Source organism: Acanthaster planci, linkage group LG10, assembly GCF_054643075.1.
Source record: "Acanthaster planci isolate LZ-2023a linkage group LG10, COTS_SCS, whole genome shotgun sequence".
In the NCBI taxonomy this organism is placed as follows: Eukaryota; Metazoa; Echinodermata; class Asteroidea; order Valvatida; family Acanthasteridae; genus Acanthaster; species Acanthaster planci.
In genome coordinates this window covers 16560937-16580068 of record NC_141786.1, presented here as the reverse complement: position 1 = coordinate 16580068, position 19132 = coordinate 16560937, and the positions used below count along the sequence as shown (strand labels likewise).

Sequence of the window (19132 nt, the reverse complement as noted above, 5' to 3'; positions counted from 1 at the left end):
AAAAGTAATATATGTATGAAAAGATAAAACTGGAGCAAACCCGAAATTACAGGCAGAAAGGCAGTCTGAGGAAAGATTCGATGAACCCGATACTAAGTGAGGATTGAGGAGCCAGGGTACCGTTTGCCTGCTTACAGGAAGGATTGAGCATCGGAACCTTGTTTGAAACCCCATGTAAAGGGTAACCATTGTCCGGAGTCGATGCCACAATTTCAGAACCTTTTAGCCTTGTGGATATTTACATTTACTTTTTTGTTTCTTTCCGAGAAAATTCTTTTTCTGGAAACCAATTACATATAAAAAAAACCCAAGCTGGAACCCTTGGCCCACGTGCCACGTGCTCAGACTTCAGCATTTAGTAACTTATTGTGGACGTGTAGTGTAATTCGTATGGAGCGTCAAACGTTGTCAACCTCATTTTCTGCTAGCAGATTTTCGGGATTTTGGACTTTGCCTAAAGCATTTTCAAAAAACGCAATTTTCCGCTAGGAGAAATTTGGATTTTACTTTAACAACTCTTCGTGGCGCGTCAAAAGTGGACAACTAAAAACTTCAAATTCCCACTTCTGGCAAAATTACTGTCATGCTCCAAAAGTGGACAAGACCATTTTCTCATTTTTTGCTAGTAGATTTTGGGTTTGGGGAATTCATAAAACCCTATTTTCTGCTGGCAGAAATTTGGATTTTACTTTGCCGACGGCGGGGTGGTCCAAAAGCGGACAAGTTGAAAACTGAAAACTGGGATTTATGAAAAGGGGTGGTGCAACTTCAAAAACCCGAACATCTATATGTACTTGCAGAAAATGAGAAAATAGGGTTGTCCTCTTTGGGAGCATCAAATAAAATTTGCTAGTGAAAATTTGAAGTTTTTACTTGTCCACTTTTCTCCTAGCGGAAAATTGCGTTTTTTGAGTAAAAATCTACTCACTGAAAATGAGGTTGTCCACTTTTGGTCTCCATAAGTAGGGACCTACGTGTATCTCCATCGCTGCAGAAAATTGCGGCTACAAACGGACTGGTGGCGACTTTATTGAAATAACACACTGCACGGGTACCAGTGTACACGTACATCGTTTAGAGTGATATTGCATGTACGGTATGCGTTACCAGCAAAAATTGCATTACGACGGTGTTTCCAAATTCCTACGTATGTCAGGGCTTGTCGCGCACAAACGGTACCCGGTAGGAAACCCATTAACGTTTACCGGCATCCAAGATGGCGAAGGCGTTGCAGAAAATCGTTGGATTGGGGCAAAGATTGGGAACTTCAGTGGTCACGCAGGGACCCAAAGTAGCAGGAGGTAAGATGTTGTCCATCCTGACTCAATAGACATAATGATAGTGAAGGTTTTAAGAGGGATTTGTTTTGTTTAAAGTGTTGTTTGTTGTACGCTTACGATGTTTTTCGTCAGGCCTGCGTAGGCCTACATGTGCTGATGTACATCATGTATGTCGAGTTGTCCGACATCTGATCTGGATGTACCTGTATATGATGTACTCATGTACTACATGATGTAGGATGTCGGACAACTCGACCGTTTGCCAACTCGAATTCGGATAGCCCCACTAGTGTGGCATGGACTCTCGCTACCGATCCATCCTCAGCTAAACATCCGTTTGTACGCAATTTGCGTGTCGGCGTGGTGAAAAATTTCGGCGCATTTCTTTTGCACACAGAAATGATCCTTGACCTCTCCGCATTCTAATTACATGTACCATTTAGGCCTAGGGCCTATTGAATGATTTCGCTCACGTTGAACAGGTATTTTCCAGTCTTTTTGCCTTCATCCATTTAATCTCACAGTTTCCGTTCTCATCACAGTCGCCACCTTGAAAATAAGGTCGTTGAACATTACGTCACTTGACCCCTAATCTTCTCGATGGCTGTTCCATGTCAAGACATATTACAACTGCTGCCCAAGTTTTGGAAGAGCCTGTTAGTATATGTATTATCTTATCGCACAGTCCTTGTATTAGATACAGGTATGTCTTGACATGGAACAGCCGTCGAGAAGATAAGGGGTCAAGTGACGTAATGTTCAACGACCTTATTTTAAAGATGGTGACTGTGAGCGCGTGCCCATGAGATTGAATGGGCGAAGGCACAAGACTGGAAAATACCTGATCAACGTGAGTGAAATCATTCAATAACTGGTTTTTAGAAAGCGGAGAGGTCAAGGATCATTTCTGTGTGCAAAAGATATTGCGCCTATGATGATAAGTGAGTGCGCCGAAATCTTTCACCACAATGACACACAAATTGCGTTTATGGATATATGGCTAAGGATGCAGCGATAGCAAGAGTCCTTGCCACTCTAGGGGGGCTAGACTTCGGACAACTCAACAGTTGAGACAACTCGACCATTTGCCAAGTTGTCCATTAGGACAACTTGACTTTGACAGAGAGACAACTCGACCAGTGAGATCTCTTCACATAATACAGTCGTTCTCCCAGTTCAAGATAGTGAAATTATTCAGTCAGATTGCAGCTCTATAAAAATCCTCAAATTCCAGTGAAATGTGGTCACCGTCCACCTTGTGTGATAAAAATACCACTGTTAACACCAATTCAGTTTCAAATTTTAAACTTTTAATTCGGACGTACAGGATCAACAAAAGTGGTGACACTTTTCCTCAGTCTGGATCTGTTTCCGGAAAGTAACCACGCGAGCGGCAAATCTATTTTCAGCCAGAACCATTTTAAAAATCTTATTTTCTAATGAAAAATTCCTCAATTCAGAAAACTTGGTTCATAAATAAGAATTCGTATGAATTTTTTAAAAATTGGATCTTGTGTAAATTTCGACTCAACTCTTTCAGCTGAACAGCGCGAGCCATCAACAATACTACTTTGTGTCGCACAGCTGACGAACCCATTGTGTCACCCACATTTCTGCAACGTCCGTATCTAGCGAGATGAGTTTGCAAAGTAGATTGCGTGCATACACTTAATGCGTGATCCAAAACTAGGAAACAATATGCATTCAGTTTTCAGCCAGTTTTAATAAAATGCAACTTTGAAAGTCATTTTGATTAAACAGACATGAGATGCAAGAGTTTACACGTATATGACTGTTGAGTATGAGAAAAAGGATTTGGGATCACTCGCAGTGAGTGACATATATCGCTCTAGACTATTCGTCATTTTTCCCCACACCGTTCCAAAATGTCAAAGTGCGAATCAGAATTCTGGCCAAAATTTTCCGAGAGCAAGTTTTGTTCAAGAAGAAGTTTACATTTCACTTCAAACCCAAACCTGTCTGAGAATGCAGAACTGAAGGACAACTCCAAGGAGGTAGGTTTTCATTTCAAGCTACCATGACTGTAATACATATCATACTGGCCATATACGTGCAGCGGGGGGTGCAAGATCGGTTGACTGCGCAAAGAATGACTTAATACCGACGACTTGTCTCAACGGTCGCACAACAATCCTGAATTCTCATTATATCTATGTACAGGTATATTTAGCATTATGTTTGCAAATCTCCAGTAGCCACGCCCTTACGTTCCATATTAGGCCAATGATGTCATCAATGGCCGTGCAAAAAGTTTGATTGGATACTGATCAGAGTAGGACTCATGCTCGCTCAATAAGGCAACTCCTGCACATGTACATGTACACGTACCGGTACATGTACTCCAAGCACACTCTAAATGTACATATACATACATGTACATTTACATGTATACATGTACCTCATAACATGTACGTGTACATGTACACTGTACATACATGTGTGTACTGTTTATATACATGTACATGTAGGTCTACATGTGTTGGCATGTACGTGTAAGGGTTAACTGCTTGACATGTATGTTTTTGTGTGGAATCGTCCTACATGCATATGACAGTTTTTGTCTCTGACCTCAATACGCAGATGCGGTGCAGTGGACAAGGCCCCGCCTGTCCAAGTTCTGGTACTACGCCCGGGTGGAGCTAGTCCCTCCCATGCCGTCCGAGATCCCCGCCATCCAGAAGGGCTTCAGCGAGGTGGTGGCTAGCGCACGCTCAGGGAAATTTATGAACCTCACCACAAGGGTAAATAGTTTTCCGGACTATAGGCAACGGGTGAATAGTCAATATTAGTGACCCAGGGTATTGGAAGTTGACAAACTATGTGAAGAGTTTATTTCTAAAATGCGGTAGGTGCCAATTTGGTATCCTTCAGAATCTTACCCTCTCTTAGTTGCCGGCCATCAGTTTCTGCAGCGTTTAGACAGCGCAACATAACTTTAATGAGTCTGTACAGTTACGAAGACGTTTAAGGATAAATGGTACACTGCTAAGCTCTTCGATCTTTCATAATTGTGGTAAAATTGCATGTTTTTCAAATGGATATATCTCATTTTGGAATTAAACCCTTCATGTGTTAGTTTACTTCGCTTTGCGTTTGAAACTATGCATACATAGTTTTATCAGCTTCCAATATGGTGGAGAGCCTAAATCGACTGTCCACCCAAAATGAAACAAAGTTATACAGTTTGCGCTCGTTATAACAAAGTTGCCAGGACCAATAGATCACTTTGTTATAACCAGGAACTTTGATGTACATGTACATGTTGTTAGATGATTGGAAAAGCAAAGAAGAATCCAAGAAATTGAGATTCTCGACATTCTTTGTAACAGTGGTTTTATTATGAGAGTTGACTGTATTTTGTGTCACTGTAATTCAGACTCAGCTGCCATTTCAATAGACCTAAAACACAATAAAGTAACGCAGTGTTTACTGTGGTGCATTGTGGGTGAAAGGTGGGGACAACAGTACACGTGTTATTGCTAGAACTTCATGCGCATGGAAAATTGTGAACAAGATCCTTAGATTGAGAAGGCCTGTGTTTTCCAAAATAGTTCCGTGTTAACTTGAGTGTGCCATTTTGTGTATCAAACTCACGGCGAATGCCAGGGCTTCACAAGACTGCAAGTTTGCTCCGTCTAACGTCAGGCAAAGGCTCGCATGGCTGACTGTCATGTCCGCCATCTTTGATTTCACCCACAATGCGCTGCAGTAAACATTGCGTTCATGTACAGTGGAACGCCGCTATAATAAACACGACGGGGTCCACGCTAAATGTTCGGTACAACAGTCATTCGGTATAGCAAAATTTACTGCTGAACGTTTCGATGCCATGTTGAATAGTGCCCTCTCTTGTCTAACTGAAGTGCGCCCTCGTGTGATACTGTGATTTGCTGTTTTCATGATGTTTTGCCGTTGCATTCACGTTTGAGGTTTCTAGAAATGTATCTGTTAATTATTTTTGTTTTTTATTAAATCTTGAGTTACAAAACTGAGATTTAGTTTATCCTAAAACTCATGAAGCTACCGCTCAGGATCGATCTCTGATACTGTACATGTACATGCTGTGGCAAATCTCGGTTGATTTGCAAAGAACTGCATAATGTTCGATAGGTTTTGTGCACAAAATATTGGGAGCCAAGGACAATGTTCGGTATAGCCGAATGTTCGATATTGCGGTGTTCGGCATAGCGACATTCCACTGTACATGTACCGGTATGTGCGCCATTATGTTTTAGGTCAATTGCAGGAGTGAAGGAACGGCATCATGTACATGTACAATGTACCGCAGTGTCAGTGTAACACAGCTACGGTACATGTACATGTAGGGCAATGCTCGTGCATGGGCACACTCACGTAACATGGTGGTAACTCGCGTTAAATGGTGGTAACTCGCGTTACATGGTGGTAACTCACGTTACATGCTAATTCGTGTTAAACTTTTTCTTGACATTTTTGTAAACTGATGGCACTGTATATTTTGGCAAACATCTTGCTCAGAGAATCAAGGTGTGATAAGTTTAGAAATTACCAAAGCCAATAAATTACCTCTCATAATTTTTCTGAATGAAAAAAAATTATTGTTTGGTGCAATGTAACTTGCGTTACATGGCCAAAATGCATACATGTACTGTACATGTAAATCTTTGTGTGATGATGAAATATTTTTGGAAGGTGGTGTGGAAATTTCCTCATAAGGGACTGAAGTACATGTACATTTACATGTAGACCCATTTTGCTTCTCTAAATTGAAATATAGAACTGCTGGCTTTTTTTTTTTCTATTTTCAAAAATACAAATTCAGTTAAGCATATACTGTAATTTAGCAGTTTGGATGACTAAAAAAATTCCTTCAGCATTTATAACTGTATTTTGCAAAATATTCCACCGATTGATGTACATGTAATTCCTTTGTTTCTTTGACTTTAACCCACATGGGTAAAACCTAAGTACAGGTACATGTACTCCTTTCTTTTGCCTTGTGATAAACTTGACATTTTATTGTCAAGTCTACCTTCCCATGGAATTGCCCTTCAGCTATCTGAAGTCGGAAATGGCCACTCTATGGTATAAATATGATCACATTAGGAAAAATGGGTTGCTTTTGTCACTGATTTAGGCGCTATTTAAAGCATTGGATGAACAAACAATTGATGATTTGACATGTAGCTGCAATGAATTTTTATCTTTGTACTCTTCTTCATTGTATGAAACTCTTACACACTCCTATTTGGTTAATTGCACTGAGAAGTGGATGCTTTTAAACAATGAAAATTATCCATGCTTTTCCGGACAACTGAGGGCGCTCTTGCTGTGAAATCATCTAAGGAAGACATGGTTCAGTGCATACATACATACATGTAGGTGTTTCTGTTCAAATTGTGAACTCGGAATTTACTAACTGAATACTGAAAACATTTCTGATAGAGGGGTTGATGCTTTCTTATTGCTATGCACATTTATAAACAACAGTGAATCAGCAAAGAAGAGAAAGTTTAGTCCAGGAAAATGACTTTTTTGTGTACAAACTAATTTAACATTAAGGCCTCTTCCTGAGATGACATCACAGTTTTGCTCATGAATATGGAAATGCTCATTAACAGAAAACCCAGAAGGCTTTAAAATACCATTTGAACTCATGAAACAAAGGTTGAAATAAGGTAAACTGAGGCACAAAAGTGCAATTCAGAGGTTTGTAATCACAAAAATTGATCACAGCTACATGTACCCTTTAATAGAGCATATCCAGCATTGGTGTTACTTGAGTCGAGGCGCTGCATCATTAATACCCCCAGCTCAGCTGGCTCATAAATACCACTGAGAACATCTCGGCTGCCCTTGCAGCGCAGCTCAACGCTGCCAGTTTGGGCAAAACGCAACTAATCCAACACAACCATCTCCTCCCTCATGGGTACCCACTTTACAGCCCTGGTCGGTGAGACGGACGAGGATAAACTGATCTAACATGTCTAACCAAAGTTGCAGCACGTAAACCAGGTGCCGGATTTGAGCCCCGGACCCAGCATGTACCGGTACATGTACATTGTACAGTGGAACTCTGTTAGAACAAGATCCTTGGAACTTCACAAATTACATGTACATGTAGTTACAGTAGTTTTGATACATGTACATGTACATGAAGTTACAGTAGTTTTGATACATGTACATGTAGTTACAGTAGTTTTGATACATATGTACATGTAGTTACAGTAGTTTTGATACATGTACATGAAAATACAGTAGTTTTGATACATGTACATGTAGTTACAGTAGTTTTGATACATGTACATGTAGTTACAGTAGTTTTGATACATGTACATGTAGTTACAGTAGTTTTGATACATGTACATGTAGTTACAGTAGTTTTGATACATGTACATGTACATGTAGTTACAGTAGTTTTGATACATGTACATGTAGTTACAGTAGTTTTGATACATGTACATGTAGTTACAGTAGTTTTGATACATGTACATGTAGTTACAGTAGTTTTGATACATGTACATGTAGTTACAGTACATGTACCTTACATGTACATGTATGTTATCAGTAATGGAAAACAAAGACGAACAAAGAATTGGGACCTAAAATTGTCCTTGTTAAACATGTGTACCGGTAAATATGACCTTGTATAATATGTAACAGTGCTCTTCTTACATGTACATGTACATGTATGTTCGACTGTACATGGGTAAATCCTGAATTTAGGCGTCCAAAAGTGTGACATGTTGGCATCCCAGTTACATCTGACCTTTGTTATTTGACATCTAAATATCATTGGAATCAATTTCAAATTATTGCTGCCCTGCATTTGTTTGGCAGGTAGTTTTCATTAATTCATCACTCTTGGAAATTAGAAAATGTGTTCTGAAATTACAAAATCACATGCCAGATGTGAAAAGGGCTCACGAAAAAAGATGGACACCTACATGTACATCTAATTTCTGGAATTGCCCACATGTACATGTATATTCAGCATGTTCAGGAGTAAGAGATCCAAATCTCTGGGCCTCATCCTTACTACAGGATCATGTACATGATCTTTATTTACTGATTTATGAGTATTTCTATTAATTTATTTTAGTTTATTTAACACCAATCACAGAATGAAATGGCAGTTGAGAAGACAGTGAAGAAATGTTAAGTTTTAGAAGAGTGAGGGAAACCTGGATAAATATTTCAGGAAAAACCCACGGAATCAGGCAGGTACTGAAAACTCAATCCACGTGGTGAGTTGCTGACCTTGGTGGGATTCGAACCGTGGCCGCAGGGGTGAAAGGAGAGGAAAAACCCACTGCACCAACCGTACTGTCATTACACATCTCATCTTGATCTTTTTTTTAATATATATCACCAGGAGGCATTCCGTAACACCCTTGTCTGCGTGGAGGTGGCGTTCTGGTTCTTCGTGGGCGAGCAGATCGGGAGGCGGAGTATCATCGGCTACAACGTCAAGTCTGACCACCCGGAGCCCAAGTACATTTAACGACAGCTGACAGCTGAAGCCTGCCAGTTCCAAGCCCAAATTTGTGCCGGATCACCCAGCACCCCTCTTTTAATAGTGGTGCTTCTGGGCGGTTTGCACGTTGAAGTGTGATTTAGGTTATTTTTCTTTTCTTGAAAGTTTGAGCAAAACAATTTGAGAAAGTAAAATTTAAATGATTGCATGTGTTTCGTATTTAAGACTGGTTTTTATTTAAAGAGAAATCTTTAGTGGCTTCGTTTTCAGTAAATTAATTGATGAACACTGTTTACCCTAACCCTTCTGGAGTATTTTGGCAAGAAACCTTGCTAGACAAATCGGCCTAGCCTGTGTCTCTTGTCAAAGTGCATGTAACTTCCCTGCCCAGTGTAGCAAGATCCAACAGGTCAACTCTCCCCAAGGCCAAGCAGCCTAGGAGTCTGTGGTTGCCAGACACCGCAAGATCCAGCAGTGGCATTGTTCCACGGGACTAGCTCCTATTGTCTCGACATCGCCAGTTTCACCGGCTGCTGTCGATTGCCTAGGGCATCAAAGCACGTCAGACTTTTACACCTGCTGCACTATGCTGTGTCTGGCAGGGCTAGGGTTAAGGAAGGATAAATTAGGCTTTTGATTTTATTTCCAACATAAATAAATACCGTTTCCTACGTGTACACGGTATGGCTATGACAGAAGTGGAGATGGAAATGACGTGTGTGGCTTTGCAAGTCATAACTCATTGACTCATTGCGTAGTGGCTGAAGACACATACATGTACATTGTACATGTATACTGTGTGTACATTTTAGCCACAGTCGGTTCATTCAGACATAGCCGTTGTGTTTGCCACACAGGAAGGCGGTGTCCACTTTTGTTGCCTACAGCAACAAGAAGTACACAAATGTGCGTAAGGTGTAAGCCACATGTAGTCGTGGCTTCATGCATTCTCCATACGTGTAGGTGCACTGATTACATCTAGCCACAGCCAAACCACTCAGACGCGGCGTTATACGTGTACGTCTCCCAGCCTTTACGGAAGAGTCCTAAAGACTACTGGTGTTTAGTCTTATTACTGCCCCCGACTCGACCTTATGTGGACAGCTTCCCAGTCTAGGCTTACCATGTATGGTAATCCGATTATTGCCTCTATGCATCAATACCTTTATTTCCAACACCATTTACTTTTTAGCATCAAGCGCATAGGTTGTGTTCCACGAATCCATTTGTGAATAAATTACTGTTGTTTAGAAAGTTGTTAATTTGAAACCTTTGAAGTTGAATTCAGTGTTGAGATTATTTCATGTTCAAGAATTGTGACGTGTTGCAGGGTGCTTTAAAGAGACATAATGTGACATGACTAAACATTACTGACAAAATAAATGAACAAGAGCCATAACCAAAGTCCACCCACATCCCCATACATGTACATGTGCATTAAGCATGTAGGCTTTCATGTGCCCTTTATACACAGAGTTGAGTGCAAGTGCGTGACTTCTTGTTTTAATGTTCAACAAAGTTATTACCAGATACATGTATTTCAAATTTACCAGAACCACACATACAAGAGAAATATTTTACATTGTGCTACCGAAAACCCATCACCTTTCCGTCAAATTTGCACTTAAATGCAGTCCCACAAACTACCAAAATAAATACATGTAATCAAAGGTATTTTACAGAACTTGTACTGCTTCGTATAGAACAGGGTTTTTTTGCAGGTGTATAATTATGACCTAATGACTAAATCAAATACAGGTGATTTATTGTTAGGGACCAGATAACTGTGGTCGTCGAGACATCACAAGACCGGACTGAAGACCACACACCAGACTTCACAAGACAAGTCGCAAGTAACAGTATGAACAGTCGCAAAGGAATGCTTTTGTTGCAGTTCAGGTGTAGCTTGTGACTTGAACTCAGACTAGAGGTCTTGTGTTGGTCTTGTTTCAATATTTTTTCAAGGTAGGTAATCGATGAATTTGAACTGTGAAGGGTGGTTGGTTGCTATACATGATATCAGAAATGGTTTACAACTCGATTTGTCAGTATTTTCTTTCGCAGCTTGTGGTTTCCCGTGGAGGATTGGACTTTGCAGCTGTCCCTTTGGTAGAGTCCTTTCTGAGAAATGAATGGACTACCGTGCTTATCTCCATGAGCAGCTAGGCCATCAACACGGGCCTTCATCGGGATAACTTTGTCGAAAAAGGGGGACCTGACTTCATAGATAAATGTATTTAATTGATATGTACTTGGTTGGTCTTAGACGTCGTTCCAGACCAGTTCGGGAGGGTGGATGCTTGTGGTGGCTCCAGCCAAAGGTGAGGGATGTTATCCGTGTGCGTTCTCCGGAGCCAGTCTTTAACGTCCAAGGCCAGTCCGGAAATATTCCCTACATTAGCCAAGTTGCTAGCAACGAGCTAGCCGCCGTTTAATGTTTCGTACACGGGCTGCAATTCGTCGGTAGGCGGTGTTAGTTGCCGTTCGAGTCTTGCGTCCGACTCCCCGTTGTGCTGGTCTGAAGACTGTTGGTTGTTTCCCGTATCTAAATAAAATGAAAAGTCGTGAATATTCAGACACTGTCGAACTATCATACAGATACGTGTAGGTCTATAGAACAGGCGCGGTTCTATCTACGGGGTGCAAGGGCGACTTTGTCTCCCCCCACCCCACTACCAAGAAAATGGGTATAGAACCCCCTGGTGTAGAGCAAAAACCCGGGGCTTGCTTCAACGCTATAATTGCGATTAATATAAGTTAAGCTTTGACTGGCTGAAACAGTAACACGGAGCAAGTAGTGGCATAATTTAAAATCTTTGAATAATCTCCGGTGTAGTGCAGCTGCAACTTATTCTCTAGAAGTGCCCCCCCTCCTGAAAATAATGTGTGCCCCCCTCATTGACCTCCACCCCCGGAAATTCGGCCCAAGTTACCGCATTGAGTGCAAGTGTCCTGCGACATCCCGGTACCATGCTGGAACCCATTGATATTATGCCAGTCATTTTTTAATGATACATATGGATGTAGGCCTAGATCCCAGTATAACAAACTATTCGTTTAAGAAAATGAATTAAAAAGGAAAATCCTCCCCCTGATACATTTAGCCAGGACGCTCTCATGTTAAAAAAATTGACAATTGATATATTTGATTTAAACGGTTTCCTCTCCAAGAAATCCAAGAAGTGTTCTCCTTTAAAACAGACTACAGTTTTTTAAAGCAAAACTTGAGTCGCGATCCATCCTCACCGGCAAGTTTCTTCTTTCTGCGCGTGCGGCATTTCCAAATCACGCCACCGCCGAATAACAGCCCCACTGTGAAAGGAAAAGCGTTGTTATAACGTTTGACAAAACAGAGAAGTGAAAAAAAAGTCAAACGCCTCTACTTTCACAGTCTCCTATTTCTGTCACACGTACGTGTACTTAGTATCCCCAGAAAAATATCCCCCTCCCTCGCCAGCTTCATCCCCGCCCCCAAAAGTCTAGTCTAGTGTGATGGCTTTTCACATAATCCAGTGGGCGACTTTGAGACGCTTAGTGGCGGCAGACAAGCCGGCCGTTTTCCCCAGTTGCGTGTGCGTGCTCGGAACTACGTGGAACCACAACCCTTGGCCCTTTTAGTTAAAATAATAAAAGCAACATAGCTCCTTGAATCACCCCAACAAATAAAATAAAGAAACAAACGCCACAGCAAAAAGAAGCAAACAGAAGTAACACCCCTAGCTCCCCAAGAGACGAGACAAAAAAGCTCATAAAACATATGAAAACCCACCTTCAAATAACACCCCAAAACAACCCCAAACAAATAACAAAACACCCCGACAGACACCTCGACAAGAGAGCAAAGATAAGGTAGATCCAGCAGAGGCAAACACCAACGACAATAACAAAACTTACAAACTACCACGAACGCCGACACGATTCCCGTAGCCAAGTTCACAATCGCTTCCGCGCCATGTCCGGGTTCGTTTCTTGGTCTTACAGCCAGCCTGAAAACCACGTTTATTTTCACATCCAAACCGTGACTATTAAACATGTAAGTCTGATCTTCTGTGATGTTATTAACTTCAAGCGCACAGAAAGTGGGCCTGTCAGGGGATTGTTGGGTGATGTTTCGCATTCACTGCCGCCATTTCCAAGGAATCGATCCCGGATTTGCTTCACTGGAAATTCCCAAACTTAACTGTACCAGGCATGGCACGAAAAGGGGTAGAAGGGTACCCCCCAACAAGTCCAATCCCTATACACACTCCAGCCTGTTGTCACTTTAACCCCCCCCCCAATGTCTGAAAAGAATTCGTGAGATACCAGTATAACTATGACCAACACAGAGGCGGGGGTCTCTCTGTCCCATGGCTGGCTTCATAATGTACCAAACACTGCCGAAGGGAAAGTTGTCATCAAAAGCCGACATGACAATAGTATCGCAACCAAACCGAGCTTGAAGAGGTCTTTGAAAGCACCCGTTTCTCATTTTACAGAGAAACGGGACTTCGAGTGTGACCGAAGTGTATGACGTAGGAACATGACTCCGTTTTGTTAAAAAGAGGGGCCGAGTGGGGGAGAGGACCTTCGACCTGAACATCGAACTAAATGCGGCACTAGGCCTAGTTGTAGCATTCAGGATCTTTTCGGCGCAAAACGGCTGAATCAACCACAGTAACTATCTCTGCCCCAGCTCACAGGGTACCGGTACCCAATTACTCCTGGGTGGAGAGAGGCAATGAGTGACAAGGTGCCTTGTCCAAGGGCACACTACCTATAAACAAAATGAGGTAACCTCCTGTCAAATCAGTTTTCACCCAATTTGTTGAATGATGATACGTAGCAGAAACAAGTTGTCTGCGGCTGTTTCGCTTTCTTTCAAGAAGAACCAGTGAAAATAGAATATGGCATTTTTTTGTGAAAGCAACCTGCTGTACTTTTTCAAAGTTGCTGGCCTGAACTATCTTACTTTGATGATTGGTTGCTGTGTAGATACCTAGCAATAAACTAATGAACAACCCTTTACAGGAATGTTTTCTATGAGCTAAATAATCTTGGTTTTACAGCTTTCATGAAAAACGTATTTAAAACGAACATGGTCGTCCATTCCCAGCAATAGCGCCCTCAGTAGTCAGGAAAAATCATTAATGTAAAATATAATATAAAAATGCACTTTCCGATACTTTCACCTCAATGTTTTTTTCATTTAGTTTTAATACAGCAAAGAGTATCCAAAAGTAGAGAAAAGTGCGTGGTAGAGAGTTGAAAGAAGTCTTTGTTGAAAATCTATCAGCACTTTAATTCCATTGCTATAAAGACCGGGATTCCAAGAGCTTCCCACATGTAAGAGGCCACTGTCGCTGAACAGCCTACGCCTGCTGGGGTAAGCAGTAAAGTGTTTGCAGACCGTTGATCTTCTCGTTGGCGAAGTGCGTGTCCATGCTGACGGTGACCACCGGATGGGAACAATCCCCTGGCACGCTGAGGGCGCTGAAGTCGTTGTCCATGCAGAGGGCGGCGCGCATGGGCAGCGGCAGCTCTGGGGTGGAGGACACCCGGACTTCTTTGCAGACACGGAAGGGCTCCGATGGATCGTCTGGAGAGTGGCAGAAACAAGATAACTACAGACGACGCCTTTTTCTAGACCTCTTGTTTAGCTCTAGAGAAAATGTTCAGCCGAACAGGTTTAACAGACTAGATGCTGTGCATCTTAGTTTTATTATAATGTCCCGCCCCTGACTAACGTGTCAGTTCGATTTTCCAACAGCGCATGCCCCAAATGAAGCGCGTCTGAGGTCGTTAGGACGCACGTGCTAGATCTGCCCTATCAGCGCAGCTTATGTGGACTGGCGCATATTGTGCCTTGTTTCTCAGTGACCGTGCTTTTTGAAATACTTAATTAACTAACCTGTTTCTGGCTTTCTACTTAAGAGCTCTGTAAAACCATGCCCTTGTCATGGAATATGCAAAAGTGCCAACTCCGGGCTGTAAAAACGGGAACATGTTTGCCACACTTTCCAACATAGATTCTTGAATGATTGTAGATAGTGGTGACGCAGGAAAAAAAATACACGTAAAGTGTCCCCACTTTTACATTGGTTCCGACAGGTTATGACCCTCATGATGTTTGGCAATGTAAATTAGCCGCCATCTTGCTCCCTCCGTTGGCAGCATCCAAGACCGGCTTGCGAAGCGTGATGACCAATCAAACGCTCCCGTGTATCCCTTACCCACATAAATCTGGTTCCCAGACCAGTAGATACCAGCTATTTAGTATAATAGGTCTGGCATCTGCCATGACAAAATTGGAACTCCAATCCTTTTCAAAAAATATCCGAAAACTGGCCATAGCTTGATGAACCAGGTGATTTCGGGATGTTATTGTTAATGTACTGGTCCTTTTTTCGATTTGTTTCGATTGGATATTATTTCTACTACTGTGTATCGTTTTTAAGTGGTTATTCTCAAAACCTTAAGAGGACACGCACTCTATTTATCCCAGACATAACGTCATAAATCTTCCACTGCTAAGTTTTCTGTATTTGTCAATTCAGGCTACCCACGCTGTACGTCAGGGAACCGTTGGATCCGCGCACCAGATACTTAAAGCTATAATCAGACGCATCGTGTGGTCTTAACGTCCACTCGTACGAACGCTTGCATGAAGAATTCCAGTGCTTAATTCCTGTAGGTCAAGACGCCTTTCCACAAATGCGTCAGTCTTAATATCCTTGCGTTCAAATAACCCCGAATTTAAGCAGTTACCTTGGACGAACGTCCAGTACCAATCCTGGACGCCGTCTTGGATGCTCGCTTCAAATTTGTAAGGCGCTGAAGTGTACTCAAACACATCTGAAAAAAAAAATCAAATATTCTGAATAGTATCTACGTAGAATATCAACTGCATCACGTTCCTGACAAGCCCAATGGATACCAATATAGAAATATTGTGTACATGTTCGCGTTTCTTGAAGTACAACAAGATAGAAACTGCGCTGCTGACCGATGAATTAAACGGGAAAATTAGGACGTCCAGTATGCAGAGAAATACGGTCTTGTAGTGCATGCATAGGAGACTGAAATCTATTAGAAAGTACTGGAAAAGTGCTTATAAAGTATCCCTTAATCAAAAACTCAGCTCCTGTAATAAAGTGATGTCTAATTTACAAAGAAGTCAACATTTATCTGGTATTGTTTGCGTGTGGAACCTTGTTCAAAACAGTCAGAAGTGCTTTCGTTAGTTCCCTAGCTTAATTGTTTGGAAATCGTGCCCTCCAAGTCGTACAAAGAGCTGGTGTCCATTATGGAAAACTTCCTGAGGGTATACCGTACTTAGATACACCAGACCGTGGCTACGAGCAGAGTAGCAATGGCCGCAGGCAGATCTGTTGTCGCTACAAATCATGTTCACCGCGACGAACCCCTGAAAATGTCAGAAACAAAACCAAACTAACCTCTAAAAACTAAACCTTATGTACGCGTACTTGCCCAGCCTGTGAGTCATGCGTCATAGTGAAGTTACAAATCATGTTTTTTTTTATTGTAATATTATCAAACGGCTGTTTGTGAAACTACGATTCTTAATCCTTCTGTTTGTTCACGTGGGACAGCATCCTATTGTAACTTTAACTCACAATTAAAGAAAGGCAAATTAAGTTTGCATTTTGGCCATCGATGGTTAATTAAAAATATCACTGATGTGTAGACTTGTCACCAGTCGTATTTCATTGTCCATAAAACCCAAAAGTTTGTAAAGTTTTTGCCATCTTTCTCCCACTAGCATCGCCTACCACTTTTAGCCAACTATTGAAATACAGTTCCCGAGGCTTTCAAGGCAGCAAACAGATTTCCAACTTTCCTTACCAAGTGCGAGTGATCAGGATCCCGACTTCCGTCGCCCCAGTTGGCCTCGGCTGTTCCAAAGAGCAACAAATACAGCAAACACAAAAAGGAAACCCTAAGCATGATGGCCTTGTTTTGTTTTGTTTTGTTTTGTTTGTTTGTTTTTTAAACGAAAACTTCCGGCTGAGTACAAGTCCTTCTTTAAGCCCAGCAGCCTAGAGCGATGGTATCCTAAGACGGTCTGGCGAATGGTGCTTTTTGTCAAGCATTGGACGACAATAAAATGAGGAGAAATGCATTATATGCATAAACACGTGTCTGCCCTGTCCTTCATGAATAATGTAACCCTCTAGTAGAACAGACCATCTTCAATCCACGCATATTAATATCAAGATGAGTTCATTACAGTCAACTGGAAGGAACGTTTTTGTAATAGATACCATTTGGAATCATTTCGATACAAGGACCAGTTTAAATATTCTTCGTTGCCCTGAAGACCGGGTAGGGAAAAATACAGACTGGGTAAAAACAATTTTGTTGAGTCTTCAATCCAATCCACGCAAAACTAAACTGACAACTAACGCTTATAACTAAACCACCCCCCCCCCCTAAAAAAATAAATCAACCTTAATCCAGACCAGACAAGAACATGCAAATGTACCTACAAAATGAACCCCCTCCATTTTTTATTGATTTGTTGTTTATTGATTTGTTTGTTGTTGGGGTGTTTATTGTCTGTTTGTTGGTTGTGGTGGGGTTTTTCGTTCTTTTGTCTGTACGTTGTTGCTTATCCGTTTGTTTTGTACTCTACAATGGCAGCTATACAGGAAAAATAGGTCCTCTCATGCAAGTGAGGTTATTTATTGCAAGAATATCTGGGACGTTTGATTTCAATTCTAAACACAGCCTCTGTTGTTTTGGCCACTCGAGGTTGAAGGCGTTGAAAGTCTCTGCTTGCTACCACTGAGTAAGTAAAACTAGAAAAGGAGCTTAACATTGGAATTTCAGGCTATTCGTGGTGAAAGACTGCAGTAAGTGGAAAGGCTTGCGGTAACACCATGCGAAGGAATGTATCTCTTATGAGTACGTGTGGTTCTGAGTATCATCCCGGTTCTTTTCAGAACCACACATACTCATAACAGATACATTCCTTCGCATGGTGCTACGATCCCGCAACCTTTCAACTTATAAGCTTAACATTTTGGAGGAAGTGTCTCTGATAAGATGAAAATGGCATGTCCGATTTGTGTAAGCTATTGGCGCCAAAATGATTACAAGACATCACTGCCGCAAAACAGCTTGACGGCTCAGTACATTTTTTTTCCTTTTTTACTGCAACAATATTGGAGAAGATGTTTGGGTAGTTCTGCCTCTGGCTCATACAGGATTGACCCTGTAATGAGCAGGTTTTTGGTATGTCCTAAAGCCCTGCGTACATTGATAATTATCCCATTAACCATATTCCAAATACGATCGACTGTAAAATCACTAATTAAGATGCAAGGCCTTTATTCAAGCGTGGTGATCCACTTACGGAAGTCACCATGCCGAATTGTATTTTAATTTGCATACCATGAATAATTCCACTATCATGAATAGTGCTATTACCATTACACATTACATAACACGTTTAGATTTGGGGGCCTACTCAGAAGGATTGTGACCCGTTACCATCCATTATTAGATTATGCAAATGAAACGTAGAATACATTCAATAGTATCTAGTACAATTAACAATTTAAATTAGCTCGTGGGACTGCTAATAAATGCAACCATATGGCTTTAAGGATAATCTTAAAACCATGCGCGTGTTGCAATGAGCCTCGAGCCGGACCAAGAGAGGGTGCAGTTTTTATTTTAGCTACTGAAGCTCCTTTGGTGGGAATTGAAGTTCGCTGGTTCACGAACGAGTTTCAAACGCACGCGTTTACGGTCGCATCGCTACCAACAATTAACACTCCTGACCAACGTGGCTCTTTTCAACCGATGAGGGGGAGCTTCTGATCGAGGCGGATAACCAGTCTTAATGCTATCATGATCAGCCTCGTGGGGTTGCCTTGTAATCGGTCTGACACACACACGCAAACAAAATCGCTGGAACATCCACAAGTAATCCGCTTTAGGGGCGGATCCAAGACCTCTTTCTTAGGGTTTCGGAAAAGTTTTATTTGAACAGGGTGTTACTACACGGACTTGTTACCGTTGGTGAAGCCATTTCATCTCTTTGTTTTGTCCGTATCCGCACAAGCAAATGAGACAATAGTAACTTTTAGACGTACCCCCCCCCCATGGCAATAAGAGAGGGAACTGACTTTTAAACCTCCTCGGATCCACGCCTCATTCTAGGATCCACGCCTGCGCTGACCACAGGGACTATCTGCAAAACACACGAGCCTGCTTAATTCTGGAGGAAAACAGCGAGTTTAAGTGCTTCCGCCAGTTCCAGTGTTGTTATTGATGAACTTGTAATAGTAATGACCGCGACGCCGCTCCAATTGGAGAATACCGCCTTAATTCGATAAGGTGGTAATTGAGATGAGCGCGGCCGGGC

The 19132-nt window shown here is 41.7% G+C and overlaps 2 protein-coding genes across 3 annotated transcripts; one reads left to right on the top strand and one right to left on the bottom strand.

Moving 5' to 3' along the window:
* The first annotated feature begins 1162 nt into the window (after window positions 1-1162).
* On the top strand, window positions 1163-10026 carry LOC110988193 (ATP synthase F(0) complex subunit g, mitochondrial-like). Its single transcript, XM_022251499.2, has 3 exons — window positions 1163-1301; window positions 3882-4042; window positions 8656-10026. Exons 1-3 carry the CDS (start codon window positions 1217-1219, stop codon window positions 8782-8784), a joined length of 375 nt encoding a protein of 124 aa, XP_022107191.1. The 5' UTR covers window positions 1163-1216; the 3' UTR covers window positions 8785-10026.
* A 905-nt stretch (window positions 10027-10931) lies between these two features.
* On the bottom strand, window positions 10932-16842 carry LOC110988188 (uncharacterized). Of its 2 annotated transcripts, XR_015426888.1 has the most exons (6): window positions 16603-16842; window positions 16072-16162; window positions 15505-15591; window positions 12652-14335; window positions 12004-12069; window positions 10932-11302 (listed from the first exon to the last, which is right to left on the bottom strand). XR_015426888.1 is itself a non-coding variant. In XM_022251492.2 (4 exons), exons 1-4 carry the CDS (start codon window positions 16702-16704, stop codon window positions 14109-14111), a joined length of 507 nt encoding a protein of 168 aa, XP_022107184.2. In that variant the 5' UTR covers window positions 16705-16842; the 3' UTR covers window positions 12449-14108. The 2 variants fall into 2 exon arrangements, 1 of the variants encoding a protein (XP_022107184.2); XM_022251492.2 differs by lacking the exons at window positions 10932-11302; window positions 12004-12069 and having other exon boundaries at window positions 12449-14335.
* Window positions 16843-19132: the final 2290 nt, after the last annotated feature.

Excerpts from the sequence above, each read along its gene's own strand:
- LOC110988193 (XM_022251499.2), top strand. The coding sequence starts at position 1,217 with ATGGCGAAGGCGTTGCAGAAAATCGTTGGATTGGGGCAAAGATTGGGA. Across the intron at positions 1,302-3,881 it reads GGGACCCAAAGTAGCAGGAG|ATGCGGTGCAGTGGACAAGG; the intron begins GTAAGATGTTGT and ends CTCAATACGCAG. Across the intron at positions 4,043-8,655 it reads TTATGAACCTCACCACAAGG|GAGGCATTCCGTAACACCCT; the intron begins GTAAATAGTTTT and ends ATATATCACCAG.
- LOC110988188 (XM_022251492.2), bottom strand. The coding sequence starts at position 16,704 with ATGCTTAGGGTTTCCTTTTTGTGTTTGCTGTATTTGTTGCTCTTTGGA. Across the intron at positions 16,163-16,602 it reads ATCCTGATCACTCGCACTTG|GGGTTCGTCGCGGTGAACAT; the intron begins GTAAGGAAAGTT and ends TGACATTTTCAG. Across the intron at positions 14,336-15,504 it reads GTACTGGACGTTCGTCCAAG|ACGATCCATCGGAGCCCTTC; the intron begins GTAACTGCTTAA and ends GCCACTCTCCAG.